Source organism: Hipposideros armiger, unplaced genomic scaffold (assembly GCF_001890085.2).
Source record: "Hipposideros armiger isolate ML-2016 unplaced genomic scaffold, ASM189008v1 scaffold_1446, whole genome shotgun sequence".
In the NCBI taxonomy this organism is placed as follows: domain Eukaryota; kingdom Metazoa; phylum Chordata; class Mammalia; order Chiroptera; family Hipposideridae; genus Hipposideros; species Hipposideros armiger.
This window is the reverse complement of record NW_017732796.1, coordinates 93061-107879: the sequence shown is the minus strand read 5'-3', so window position 1 is coordinate 107879 and position 14819 is coordinate 93061. Positions and strand designations below refer to the sequence as shown.

Here is a 14819-nt window from a genome sequence, read left to right as displayed (position 1 = left end):
CATTGGTTAGTGAAATTATATAGGTTTCAAATGTACAATTATATATCATTTATATATTGCATTGTGTGTTCACCACCCAGAGTCAGTTCTCTTTCTGCCACCATATATTTGATTCAACCACCCCCAGCCCCCCTGACCCTCTGGTAACTACTAAACTGTTGTCTGTGTCCATGAGTTTTGTTTGTTTTTCTTGTTCGTTTGTTGCTTTCAGTTTTATATCCTTCGTCTTTTACACTGTCTCCTTTTGGAGTTCTGCGTTCCCGTCTGGAAGCAGGCAGTTCAGACTTTGTGTTCCTCTAGATTGGCTTCCTGCCCTGCTCTATTTTCTGTGTATGTTTCCAGGACCCAGGGAACAGTGGGAGCTAATAATACATCCCCCTTAAACTGATAATCATTATCAATGGCTGTGAGACAGACCAGGGGAAAGTGTACGTTTTCTGCAGAATGCCTCTGGCTCCTCTGTTGGACTGAGGCACATTCACATATTCACATTTCACATTTCAGTACAAGTCATCTAGTTCAGATATGTTTCAGGTTCCTGGGCAATTGCCCAGCTATCCCATCTCTGAATCCAGTTCTGTTCTGTGTCTATTGAAGGCATTTAGAGATACCTAACTCTGCTGAAAATGTACCCAGTCCCTTTTAACTCCTTTTTTTATCCTCTGAAGTTTTCAAAATGTAGTGTTAAATAAATAAAAGTAGTGGCATTATGGAGTGTTAACTGATTCAACATGACTTCCATGCATGGCCTTTAGAACCCGGGTGTCCCTGGTCAGCCAATCTGATGATATTTGTTGCACACCTACTGTGTGCCAAGTACTGGTTTGCTGAAAACCACAGGTGATGGAAACGTCACATTTGTGGGCTGCAGTTCACCTCATTCCCCTTTATAGGCTAGTGGTTTCAGCGGAAACTTGTGAATGTTTGTACTCGGTGCTGTTGGATACAGCCTAAATAATTGCCCTGAGATCTGAAGTTCTTGAGCAACATTAAAATTTGATCACACAGCAATACATAACAGGAGTTGTGTAACTTATTCTAAGGAAATTATTTTTTTTTATTTTATCTAGATATTTATCCTAAGGAAATACTTTGAAAGAACAAATCTATCTGTGAAAAGATGTTTTTTAAGAGTACTACTCTTAAGAACCAGAAACTGGCTATAACCCTAATGTCCATCAGATAAGGAATGCTTACATAAACCATGAAAGCTCAATTCAACAAACCATTATACATCCATTTAAAACAATAAACAGGTAATAGTCTTGTGGTTAAGAGCTTTGGTGTGGACAGTGTCACAGACTCTGTCTTTGGGCACATCTTGAACTGGGTAAACTTAAACTTATTTTTTCTTCAATAAATTATGGATAATGATAATATTAGGGTTGTACAGAATTAATGGGAAAAGAAGAATTTAAAATGCTTACAGTGATTGGCACTTAGTAAGCATGCAATAAATCTTAGTTATAATTACACAAGTAAATGGAAAGGACAAAAATGTAGCCACATTTAACCCATATTGTGGACTTGGGTAGTAAGGTTGAGAGTGAGAGAAATGAGAGGTTAGATGTTAAAAATGACAGAGAACTGTTCTCCAGCACTGAGTTTTCTGATATGCAAGAGGCAAGGCTCCTGTGATTTTGTCATCCAGATTGACAAAGAGCAAAGTGAAAGAAGAAAGTAAGAAGTGTCCTGGAGAAAATAATGTGTTGTTTTAGGAAAACCTTTTTTTCTAGACATACTCTGCTAGGAGACCATCCTGAGCGTAGAGTTAAAACAGTCCAGCCACTCTGGTGGGAGAAAAGGCTAGTTCTGCAGGTTAGAGTGGGCTGGGAATTCTTTTTATACCAGTTCCTCATAGGCTCCCATAGTTTCAACAAGTATTTATTGAAACAAGGTTGGCTCATGTGACAGTTGGCAGTATAGCAACAGTGGCCAGAAAGGTTAGCAAAACCAGAAGGAGGTAACTAGTGGGTGCCCATATGAGCAACTGCGTTTCCTTAAAGATGAGGTAATCAAGGCCTACCTCATGGAACATATGGCCAACAAGATAGCGTGTGCAAATCACAGCACAAGGAGAGAAAGGAATCCAAAGGAATCCAAGTTCATCAAAGCGTAGTTCACGGTAGACCTGTGTAGCCATTGAATGCAGTGGCAGCAACAGCCAGACTTTTTGGTGGTGAAGATAGCAAGAGAATGCAGAGGGATCCTGAAAGACATGCAGTCCCCAAAGGACGCACACGAGGTGCATGTGATGCGGATTGAGGACAGAAAACACCACACACACACAAAAGGATGAGGAGATCAACACTGAATCCTGCTCTCTAGCCGCTGGTCACCAAAAGACTTTGCACATTCCCAAGTGAGACCTTGCTGTGTGTTGTATGTACATGCACCTAACTTGCTGTTTGGTAAACTTGCGCAGAATTTACTCATATTGCAGTTCTCACTCAAAGTTCAGTCATTGCCTAAAGCATAGTATATTAGTCGGCTCGGGCTGCCATAGTTAAATACCACAGATTGGGTAGCAGAAACAACAGCGATGTATTTCCTCACAGTTCTGGAAGCTCCAAGTCCAACATCAAAGTGTTGGCAGGGTTGGTTTTCCCTGAGGCCTCTCTCCTTGGCTTGCAGATGGCCTTTTCTTTGTACTTTCTCATCCATGTCTCTTCCTCTTCCCATAGAGACCAGTCAGATTGGATTAGGGCTCATTCTAATGGTCTCATTTTAACAAAATCACCTGTTTGAAAGTCCTGTCTCTGAGGTACTGAGGATTAAGACTTCAACATATGTTTGGGAAGTTGGGGAGACAATTCAGTTCATAACACCCAGCTTACACCTCTTCAAGTGATGCAGACCACATATATCCTGACCTGAGAGCACTCAACTGATCACTTGTCATTTTGCGATCAAAGCAGAGTCATTCTCCCCTTGACACAGTCACCCTGGCTGGCAGATCTGCAACTAAGTGTTGCTAATTGGTGCGAGAATCACTGCCTCATCAGCTAGTCTGACAATTGTGGCCCACCCATGAAACCCTTCAGACACATTAATAATAGTGTGAAAGGTACATGTAAATAAGGATTAAGAGAGCCATGAATGTGTACTTACTGTATTTAGATGGAGTAATTCTTTTGTTTAACAATTTAAATATTACAAATTTTAAAGCTAAGCAAAAAAATAGGGCAGAGGGAAAAGGTGGCTGTCTGAAAACAGGTCACTCTGTGACAACTGTGGTAAAATATAGAGAGCTGGGCGAGAGGGAGCTGGGAGCCCATACAGGATTCACGCCTTAGGTTCAAAGCTGAAGCATGGGCCTCCCACTCAATTTTAGCCCTTTCTTGAATTCCTACTTTCCAATGTTAAATACTATTATATGTTGTATTGCATGTTGAAAACCACTAAGGGCAGTGTCTCCAGGTAATACAGTTCTCTCTGAAACCCCATTCCACTTTCTCTCCAGGAGGAGCTAGGAAGATAATGGCACCTTTGCAGACTATAAATCACAACCTTAGTACCAAAAGTCAGTCTTCCTCTTAGAAATCCACGGAAGTAATGCAAGATCTGTAATAATACCTGTGGACTGACATGGGATGACAGATACTGGAAGGGTAAGGAGAGCTTTTATCATGGTGCTCTGTTACTCTTTTCCTTGACGGATGTCAGTTTTAGCCAGGGTGACACATTGGCACTGGCCATATTTTGGCATCTTGCCCTTATTTGAAGGCTTATAAAATATGGCTATACACATACATCTGCCAGTCTTTTAAACTACCTAAAATGGAAAGGCTTCCACTTCCCTTATGCTTAAACAAATAGTTCACATCCATGAAAATTAGTTCTAATCCTCCTTGCTCTTAAAACAAACACAACCCAGCCTAAAATGATTTAAAATGTTTCCACCATTCTGTTGGCAGTTAAGATCGCATTGCTTTATGAAACTCCTTTATTGTCATGTTGAATAGTTATCTGAAGGTTATGTAGTCAATCAAGTTTCCTCAGTTTAATTGGTCTTCCATATTTAGTCCACCGAGGTCAAGAATACCTCCACAATTTTCCATTTCTCTCCTAAATCATCACTTTATCATCTCCACTGGATCATTTCCATCAGCGTACTAGAATAAAGTGGTTTTTTTCTCATGTTAAAACATGCTCTTGACCTCCCTCTCCTTTCCAGCTACCTCCAGAACTCCTCAAAAGACTCATCTGTAAGCACCGTCCCCCTTACCCTGATTGAGGTGGTAACTTCTCCATTTTTCCATTATAAAGGCATATTTTTCTTCCTTGTAGTTAATAATCTTTGGGATCATACTTTGAAAATGTTTGTTCTGTTCTTTAACAGTCTTTCACCCAGGGGGTTTAGAATCCCCTGATGATTCTTGCTTGAATCAGTTATTATTTTAGTGATTGCAAAACTGGTGATTTAAAAACATTTATCATTCCTTCTCCATCTCTTACTTGGCATTCTGCATGATAACTCTGAAAGCCACTGAGCAGTAATAATTGTCACAGAAATGCATTTTGCTTTGCTCCCCAACAGATGAGTTCCTGGAAAATTGCATGTAACTGAGATATATATATATTTCCAAAGGAAAATTTCAGAGGTATATTTCCATAGGAAAAAAGAAATTCCTGTAGCCTTATAAAAACTATTTAAGAAAGGACAACTTTTAATATGTTTCAACAGGTAAAAACCCTTTAATAAAATGTAAACAATCGTAAGCAATCAACAATATGCAATATTGAAAAGATGACATTGTGCATTATTATGACCTGGTGATGAAGATATGTCTTTTCTTGCTGGAAGATTATTTATCAATTTTTTGTTACCAAAAATGAATTTCAAATATGATTTTCTGACATGTTTGATATTTGGTGGGACATCACAGGTACTTAACATTTCATCTTCAGTGCTGTGGTCAGGTTACTCATCCTTCGGGCCTCTACTTTCTCATTTGTAAATTGAGGCGGACAGATTATAAGATCCTTTCAAATCCTTAATGTTGGGTGATTAAAACATTTATTATGTAGGTTGGGTTTCTGCCCCTGCCCCCCACTATTGACTAAAGAGAGTACAATTGACCCTTTAACAACCTGGGCCTTAGGGGTGCAGTTGAAAATCTGCATATAACTACTAGTTACATGTTTGATACCCAGCCTTGGATCAGAAATACTGTATTGTCCTAGTTACATTGTTTACATTCGTTGGAATAAAAGTAAGATAGAAGGAAGAGAGAGTAGAAGGAAACAAAATGTGGGCAAAAACCATGAAGCATAAGAATAGATTATGCATATCTATTACAATTCCCTTGACTCCACACCCACACTGTACTCCACGTCCCGTGATGACTGGATTAAGAAACTGTGGTACATTTACACAATGGAGTATTACTCCGCTACAAAGAAGAATGAAATTGTACCATTTGCAATGATATGGATGGACCTAGAGACTATTGTGTTAAGTCAGTCAGAGAAAGTCAGATACCATATGATCTCACTTATATGTGGAATCTAAATAACTGAATAAACGAGTAATATAAACAGAAGTAGTCTCAGAGACACAGAGGGAAAACTGACGATTGCTAGATGGGAGGGGGGTGGGGATGAGGAAGAAGGGGAAGGGACGAGACCACATGAATTGGTAACTACAATATTGCCTCAGGGATAGAAAAGACAGTTTGGGGAATATAATTAATGTTGTAAATATTTTGTAGGGTGTCAGATGGTCACGTGTCTTGTTAGGGAGACCACTTCATGGATGGGGTAGAGGCTTGATCACTGCACTGTACACCTGAAGCTGATGCTGTATAATATTGTATGTCAACTATAAGTGAATATATATGTAGTCACAGGATGTGGAGTATAGCGTGGGAGTGGAGTCAATGGAATTGTAATAGACATGTGTGATATGAGGGGGAGTGGGGCAGCGGATTGGGGGGAAGGGGTTGTCACTTTGAGGGGTAAAATGTATAACTGTTGCACTGTGTAGCTGAAACTAATTTTAAAAAAATGTTTCTTTTACACACACACACACACACAAAATAAATTTTTAAAAAAAGACTAGGTTATGGCGGGTCTCATTTCCCTTTCGGGAGCATATGCTATAGGAGTCTCTTCTTTTTTTCACATAAGACAATTTTTTTTAATAAAGACTTCGCTTGACAAACAGAATTAGAGATATCTTTATAAACCCGCAGGGGACAGGAGTTTAATAACCCACTAGCTCTTTGTTCTTTTCTCTCCAATCACTTGCTACTCCCAGCTGATCCTGATAGTAACTACTCCTTTGAACACAGTAATGGAAGAAGGATCGATTTCTACCCTTAGGTATCTGAGGAGAATTTATTCTTCACTCTTTCATATTTCAGCTGCCTCTTTAGCTTCTGTGCCCCCAGGGCAACTAGAAAACGGGCTCTCTACTTACTACTTATTTCTTATTAAACTAAAGACTCAATTAAAGTATTTTGTACAGAGCTGTCTAGTCCCTGTGAAGAGTGAAGGAGTGAGAGAGAGGGGAAGGGACTGACGTTTTCCATGAGGTGATAGTGCACTTTAGGAGAGAGGCTAAGGCAGAAAAAAGGTCAGTGTGTATTTTTGTTGGAATAAAAACATTTTATTTAACAATACAGGGTCTGTGACAAAGCATGAGCCATCTCTCGCCGAGAGTGAATGGCGAAAGAAGCTGACTCCAGAGCAATTCTATGTCACCAGAGAAAAAGGAACTGAACCGGTAAGCTAAACCGATTTACAGTTTTCTGATTAAATGGGTTGGGGGGATTGGACTAGATCTAGTTACAAAACCTAAGTCGTCACCACCCGCTCTACAAATCTGATCCTCTCCATTGTTCTTTGGGCATCGTTCCCCATCCTGCCCTCTGCCCTCCATCACCGCCCCCGCCCGCTTTGCCTCCTGAATAACCTCCCAGTCGTCATCTCTGCCCGCCTCCCTGACCGCCACGCCGGTCCAGGTTCCCACAGTCTCTCGCCTGTGACTGCGGTAGCCCCCCAACTGCTCTGCCCACAGGCCTTCTTGCTCCTCATCTAGCCGTTCTCCACACAGCTGCCGAAGAGAGCTTTTCGAAACACACGTCTGACCATATTACCCTCCTGCTCAAAATCCTTTAGTGGCTCCCCACTGCTTTCAAGGTCAAGAGAAAAGTTTTTAAATAGCTAATAAGGCCCTCAAGGCTCTGGTCCCTGCCTCCCACTCCCCTCCTCAAATCCTGCCACGTTTCCGCTTGATCTCTGCACTGTGGCCACACTGGCCTTGCAGCTCTCAAACGCCCCGGGCTCCCTTCTCCCTTAGGACCCCCACCCTGTGTTCTCCTCTTCCATCACCGCCCCCCAGTTCGCGCTCAGCCCAAACCTCACTTCCTCAGGGAAGCCTTTTCTCAGCCCCAAGCTGGGTTTGCCCTTACCGGCCCTTTTCCTGAATAGCATTTGCTGCCGTTGGTATATCCCTAGCAAATCACATGGTGCCCGGCACTCAAAAAATAAATTTCTGTGAATGTTGAAAGACTGCAGGCCAAGAGGTGAAACATTTATTTACACTGCATTCACTAATCTCAGCTTTCATTCATTGCCTAAGAGAAAAGTCCTTAGTGTTTTTTTATAATAGTACCATTTTTACAATGCTGCATTTCCTAACAAATGGTGTATCGTAGACCCATCTGGGGCCACTGGGATACAGCTATTGAACTTGGTTATTAGAAGCTTTCATTTGTGAAGCGGACTGAACAGAGTGAAACCCAGCACAGTGGTTTTGTAAAGCTGTGGAGTATGTCTTTACTTTAGCAGTCCCTGCAAAGTTCAGGTCGCGGTCCATGTGACCTCCTCATCATGGTCTCACCCTCAGTTTCTCTGATACGAAAGTCATCAGACAGGCGAGCAGATCCCAGTCGATTTTCCTGGAAGACGTATTCTTGAAAACTGCTGTGGGTGGGCTTTTAGTACAGCCTTCACTGGGAAAGAGACTACATTTGCTGTTATACGTGATGCTCTGTTCATTTGTGTGTATTCCCCAAATATTCTAAACCAGCCCAGTTCTCAGGGACAAAGCCAGGCAGAGTTTGTTATATGCACCGAGCTTGGAGATGAGCTGCCAGATGTTTTGGAGAATAAATCTGTAGGATTCTCAAACAGATGGTGCAACATACTCTGCGCATTTGGCCATTTTAACAAGATGAGCCTCATCCGTTATTTTAACTAATGTTATAAATCCCTTTCACTTGATCCATTTCCACATTAAACATTTTAGAATATTGCACAACTATAAGCCTTTGTTAGCTTCATGAGGCTAAGGAAAGAGAAGCAAAACGTCTAAACTTTCTATTTGGTGACTCAGAATTAAAAGTCAGTTACTCATGTTTTAATTGGGCAGCAGTAACATGGCAGCACCCTGCAAGGTATGACAAAGGAGTTTACAGCCTAGTTGAGCAGTAACTAAAAATCAGGTATCAGTAAAGGTGGGCTTTATGCAGCCTCTGCTCTGTCTGCCCTCCAGATCCACTCACGTGCCTCACTCTGCTGTGAGCCCTGGGAAGAGTAACTAGCTCCCTTGCCCTCTGGCCACTGATTGAGTTTGGCCAGTGGGAGATGCCAGCGAGATCAGATGGCAGGATAGAGAAGTCGGAATCCAGGGTCCTCTCTGGAGCTGGGTTCCTCCAATGCAAGTTGCAGCTGCTGCAGGCAGCCTCACCTACAGCTGCAGTGTCACAGGCTCTGGTAACTGCCCCTCCCTTTGTCCCACAGGCTGTGGTCTCACAGTCACTGGCCCAGGGTGCTTCACCCTCCCTTGTTGGTTTCCATTGGCCCTGTCCCCATCTTTGTTAATAGGTCTGTATGAAATTATCTGCAAATCATCCCTTTTCAGGGTGTCATCTGTTTCTAACAGGTATGTTGTATTGACAAGATCAAAAAGAAGAGAACTCCCATTGGTCCAATCAGAATGTCAGTCAGCTCGGGCTTCTGAAACAGAATACTATAGACTGAGTGGCTTAAAAACAAACATTTATTTCTCACTCCTCTGGAGGCTAGAAAGCCCAAGATCAAGGTGCTGGCAATTCAATGAGTGGTGAGAGCTTTCTTCCGGGTTTGCAGAATGCTGACTTCTTGCTGTGTCCTCACATGATGGAGAAAAGGAGCAGCTTTCTCTCTTATGTCTCTTCTTATAGGGGCAACAATCCCATTCATGAAGGCTCCACCCTTGCGACCTAGTCACCTTCCAAAGGTCACATCTCCAGACACCATCACATCGGGGATTAGGCTTCAACAAACATTCAGCCCATAGCACAGACCTGCAGACCCAAGGGGTACCTTGATTGTCATCCTGTCTCTCACCCTATGCCCCATCCTATACCGTCATTTCAGTTCTCTCTTCTAAATAATTCTTGAATTTATCCTCTTCCTTTTATTTCCACTGCTCCTGGCACAGCTAAATCCAGGCCTGCATTCATGGCCGTTTGATTGTTCTTTGCCTCCAGTGTCTTTTTGCCCTGGTTCCATGTGGATGCCGCGTGCACACCCAGTTTGAGTTTCCAGTGGCTTCCCATTTGCAGCTGAAACTCCTTAGGCTGGTCTCACCAAAGCCCCTTATGATCTGACCCTCTCTGCCTTTCCAGCGCCATCTGTCTGGATTCTCCATCTCGCTCTGTTCTATCACCTGGGCCATGCCCAAGCGGCTCTGCCTGTCTGAAATACGCTTCCATTTCTTCACCCGATTAACTCTTACTCATCCTTCACAATGCAGCATAGTGTTTTGGCATTTTCTTATAAGAAACATCAATCAGCTGTATAATTTTTTAAAATAATGAAAGATTTAAAAAAACAAACACACCACCACCCTGATCTCAGACATCACCTGGTACAGAAAGCCTTTGCAGAAGCTCCCCTAGTCATGAAAAGTCTGGTGTTACCCACACCCCCTGCTCGTCTCCCCCTCAGAGCTGTTATCACATAGAATGGTAACTGGCAGCTCAGATGTCTCTTCACATCTAGGTAGCAAATTTTCTGAGTGCAGGAACTGTGGGTTGGGTTTTTTTCTCCATCTCTACAACCTTAGCACCTGGCCCAGCACTGGGTACATACTATGTTTTCAGGTAAATACTAGAATGATTGGCCCTGAATAAGTGCGAAGACATGTATAAGATTGGGGACGAGGGGAGACTTCAGGAAATCAGGCAAGGAGGCAGTGCACAGGTGTCATTGCACTCAATATATCAACTAAGGATCCCTTTTCTTTTGAAATGTTAACCGTAATACCAGTTCTCTGTCACTTCCTCTGTCCAGCCATCCCCTGCAATGACAAAATTCTATTTTGAATCTTAGGCTGCCTGGATCCTATGAGTAGGCTTTTCTAGATCAGCCTCAGGACCGGGAGCCCTTGGGCATGTGTGTCTCATCAGCCCATGTGGGAGGGACATGAAACTCCTTCCTCATTGCAGATGCGCATTCGCACCAGCGTTGGCAGCAAGCATTCAGGAACGGGCCACCAAAAGACCTGCTCACTACTGTTCGGATTCCTGCCACTAAGTTTAGGGTCTTTAAAGAGGGAAAATATCCAATGTGCCCAGAGGCTAGGCTCAGTAGGTTAATTTGAAATTGTCCATTATTTGTCTCACTGAAAATGTGCTGCTAATACCACCACAGGGAATCTGAGTGTTTGGCCTGTGAGTTTGTTGAGTTAGCAAATCTAGAGCGGCTGGAAGAGTCCCGTGTATTTCGCAAGTCAGCTCTGAGACTCCGTGAACGGTTCTGTGCTTACATTTCTCTTCCATCCTATAAAATGGGGCAGGGCTTCATAGTTGGCTTCTGTAAGAGTTTCTTTTTCTTTAATTTTCTTTGACAGAGGAGGAGATAACAAGAGGAATTGGGCAAAATGTTCTCTCTTTTTTTTTTTTTTAACAATAAGATCTAGTTTGCAAACACCATTTAAAAGAAAAAAATTGACTGCTCACTCCTTGCCTGAAGCCTCCTTGTGCTCCACTTGGGAGACCTTTAAAAACCTGCAAACTCCTGAAGCCACAGTTAACGCAGGAATTTTATTTTACGTCCTCACTTAGGCACTGGGAGAACCTAGCTCATTATTTAGCATCTATTAAGTACGCAGTGTCCCAAACACTGTGCGAAATATATTAAAGGCACCACCCCGATCCCACTGAGCTACGCTTTTTATGTATTTATATTCTGTCTTTAATTGGAGATTTCAAAGTGTTTTTGATAGTGGACGAGATTCCTGTTGTATTGACTCTCGAAATGGAGACTGAAATCTTACACAATCCAAAGGATAGTTCTCTCCCCTTTTCACGGACTTTGATGTTCCTGGATGAAAGGTGCTACCTTAATACAAGGCACCATTCATGTCGTAATTTGAATATTTGGCACAATAAAGGCCGGGTTGTAAATAAGCCTGTGGGCTGCTTCATTGGGTGCGTTGTAATTTTCTCCCTGGTGATACTTGTCAAATTAGTACAAAAAGTACTTTATTTGGGGCCTTAATTGTAGATTTACATCTACTGTATCATCTCCTGCGGATGTTCTCAGAAACCTGAACATGATGTCTCTAATTGACTTTCAGCCTTTCAGTGGGATCTACCTGAATAACAAGGAATCTGGAATGTATCATTGTGTGTGCTGTGACAGCCCACTCTTCAGGTGAGATAAAGGATCAAGAGGTTCTGAAGGAGAACAGACCTCTTCATTCCTTCAACTGTGTCGCATGTGAGGCCTTGGATAAATGCACACCCATGTTTTATTTGTCCTTGTTTGTCATGGTTGCTATAAGGAGAGCTATTTATATAAGATATGTACTTGTCTTAATTATTTCTAGCATTTAGAGCAGTTAACAAGACTTCTTAAGCCTATATTCTTCCTTTCTGTATCCTCGAGAAATAGCACATAATAAAACTTGGCGGGTACCTTAAGAGAAAGCTATTAGAATTTTTTTTCCTGGGAAGTATTTAGAGAAATCCAAACCATAATGGTATTTCCTTGGCCATGTGATTAAAACTATATCTCTCCCAGGGAAAATGGATTTATAATTAAATTTAGAAAATGTAGAATTTTATGAGGACAGATTCCCCACAGTGCTTGACAGCAGTGAATAGCAAGCTTTCTTGTATGGAGCTGAAAGTAAATTTATTGTCCCTTGATTTCAAAGCCTCTTTTAAGTCAGTCAGCATCTGAAATCTTTCAACAAAGGTTTTTTTTGTTTAGACATGCAGGAAACAGCCTTAAAAAGTAGATTCGATGAAGAAGAAAGAAAAACATCTTTGAAGTCTTCTTTTTCAGAACTTCAAAGATTTTTTTTTTTTTTTGCTTTTACATCAACCCTAAATTGATTTAGAATAAAATATAAATCAAGCCAGTTCTGTGGATCGTCCATGAGGAAATGTGTCCTTTGTGTCCTTTGGGTTTTGAGCAAACTGGGCTTTCCTACTAAATGTGGGCTGAATTTGGAAAACCAGACCCTGCCTGCAAGGACGAGGAAAGGTCAGGATTGATTTTCCTTCATGCTCACGGAAGGAAGGCCTCGGCCCAGGCTCACTCACTCTGTCAGTGGCTGTTGAGGAGATATCTAAGATGGCAGTCAGCCCTGGATGGGTCGGGGACAACTAGGAGAGGAAGGTTAATGTCGACACTGTCAAATGTGGATGTGTATTTCTGAGACATGAGGTATGCCATGACCTTTGGTTCTGGTGAAGAGAAGTAGGACGTTGAGATGACCAACCTGTTGTAAAAGTGTCAAGAACCGTGTTTGAAAAGTGTAAAGGATGCCTTGTTACTATATGGTAATCAGACAGATGTTCTGTTTCTGTCTTCGGACTGTGAAGACCGAAGGTCATCCTTGTAAGAGCCCCTCCTACCTTGCATTCTTCATTTTTTTTCACTTCATTGGTGTTTCAGTTTATGCAGTAGTAAAGTAGAGACCTTCCGACCCAATGCCAGCCATCCCATCACCGCACAGGTCAGGCCCCAGGATGTGGGAGCAGGGAGGACCTGGGGGACCAGAGCAGGAAGCTCGATCCGGCAGGACTCTGCACTGAGGGAGAAGCCCCGTATCAGCTCCGTCCAGTGGGGTGAGCCGCTAATCTCCTGTGGCTGCTGAGCACCCGCAGTGTGGCTAGTGCAGCTGAGAAACTGAAGCTTTTGTTTTATGTAATTTTAATTCATTTAAATTAAAAGGCCACAAGTGGCCAGTGGCTACTGTATTAGCACAATGTTAGTCCAAATTAAGTGTAGTGACCAGCCCCAGGTCACTGAGGTAGTAAAGCAGCCAAGACTAACGTAACGGGAAAGCCAGCCAATGCTCCAAAAGCCTGCATTCCTACTGGCCAGCTTGCCGAACCAGTTCGCCAACCTTGTTTGTTTCTTTTTTAATCATTTACTTTCAGTTGAAAAGTTTTTATTTTCTTGTCTTAAGGGCTTTTGAGTTTGTTTTTTGTTCCAGTTTCCTACTGCTGCTGCTGCTGCTGTAGTCAAGACTAAAAGAAATAAGAATATATTCATAAGAACCATTTAGGTTCTAGACTATACTCTTCTTAAAGATACATTTGTTTATAGAAGAGACTGTGAAGTAGAGTGGTTAGGGCTGCCTAGACGCAACATCCTGGATCCATTGCCATGTGACCTCGGGCAAGTTTCCTAACCTCTCTGTGACTCAGCTTGCTCGCCTGTAAGATGAGCACGATAACAGTACTGAATTCATAAGGTTGTGGGGAGGATTAACTGAGTTATGAGTGACATGCGAAGGCACCAGAGCAATGCCTGACACGCCACTCACTCACTCTTAGCAGTGTTCGCAGTGATATATCCTTAGAGATAGGTCTTTTTTTTTAGGGCTATATACATGAGTACATATTGAGAATATATGCTAATTAAAGAAAAATCTATAAATGACGATATTCCTAAGCATGCTTCCCATTCAAGAGGGTAGTCTTAGGAGTATATTCTTGTTTTGCCTCTCATTTTCCCCCTCCCTCTGTCTCCTGTCTTCAGCCTTAATAATATGGAGCAGGGGTAGAGAAAAATAAACATTCCCTCAACTGCTTGTATAGAGTCAAAGGGTGAAAAGTCAGTCAACCAAAGCTAAATAGAATCACGGATGTGGGACCATGGCCTCTGGGCAGCTGGGCTTGTTGCTGCCTGCGCTTGCTGTCACACGGAACTTACATGGTGTGTGTTCTAGGAGAGCTGCCGACCTCCAAAACAGAGACCTTTAATCCAGGGTTTCCAGGGTCAAGAGCATCTCAGGATGTTAGCGTTCCCCTGGGGACTCCAGACTGCCGTTAGCCTTGGAATCGTGTGACTTGGTGCCCTCCCCTGTTTCCTCTCCTCCCCTCCCTTCTCATTCCCTTCAAATGCCAATCCTGGAAGTGTTCATTAAAATCTGTGGGAATCACATGTTTCATGGCCATAAATCTTAGAAGAAAATAGAGAGCCTGAGATTAGTTCCCTTTTTACATTACATCTCAGTGTCCCACATGTTATAAGTAACGAAGTAACATTGTTTTAAACCCCTTTTGGGGCTCCCATTCCTTCAAATGAACAGAAATTCTTCTAAGATGTTGTCAGTTATTGCCAGATGCCTTTGTTGTTGGTTTGGGGGCTGTGGAATTTCCAGAAATAAAGAAGAAAACAAAATTAATACAAAACTAAACAAAAGACACTGCTAAGAGCACATGAGAAGAGATGATCTAGAATGGTTTTAGTGGGCTTTATAATCCACTAATCATTTCAATATGTATATTGGGATTTCTCATTGGCCTTAATATTTAGATTGCCAGTCTTAAATTCTGTATGGCCTCTCATACTACTTGGCA

The 14819-nt window shown here is 42.2% G+C and overlaps 1 protein-coding gene across 1 annotated transcript in view; it reads left to right on the top strand.

Annotated features, from left to right (window-relative positions):
- The window catches only part of MSRB2 (methionine sulfoxide reductase B2), a 41258-nt gene that overhangs the window by 10651 nt on the left and 15788 nt on the right, over positions 1-14819 (top strand). Inside the window, exons 2-5 of the mRNA XM_019633940.1 lie at positions 4178-4208; positions 6630-6730; positions 11576-11652; positions 12904-13094. Coding sequence (XP_019489485.1) covers positions 4178-4208; positions 6630-6730; positions 11576-11652; positions 12904-13094 — 400 coding nt within the window. The remainder of the gene's footprint in view (positions 1-4177; positions 4209-6629; positions 6731-11575; positions 11653-12903; positions 13095-14819) is intronic.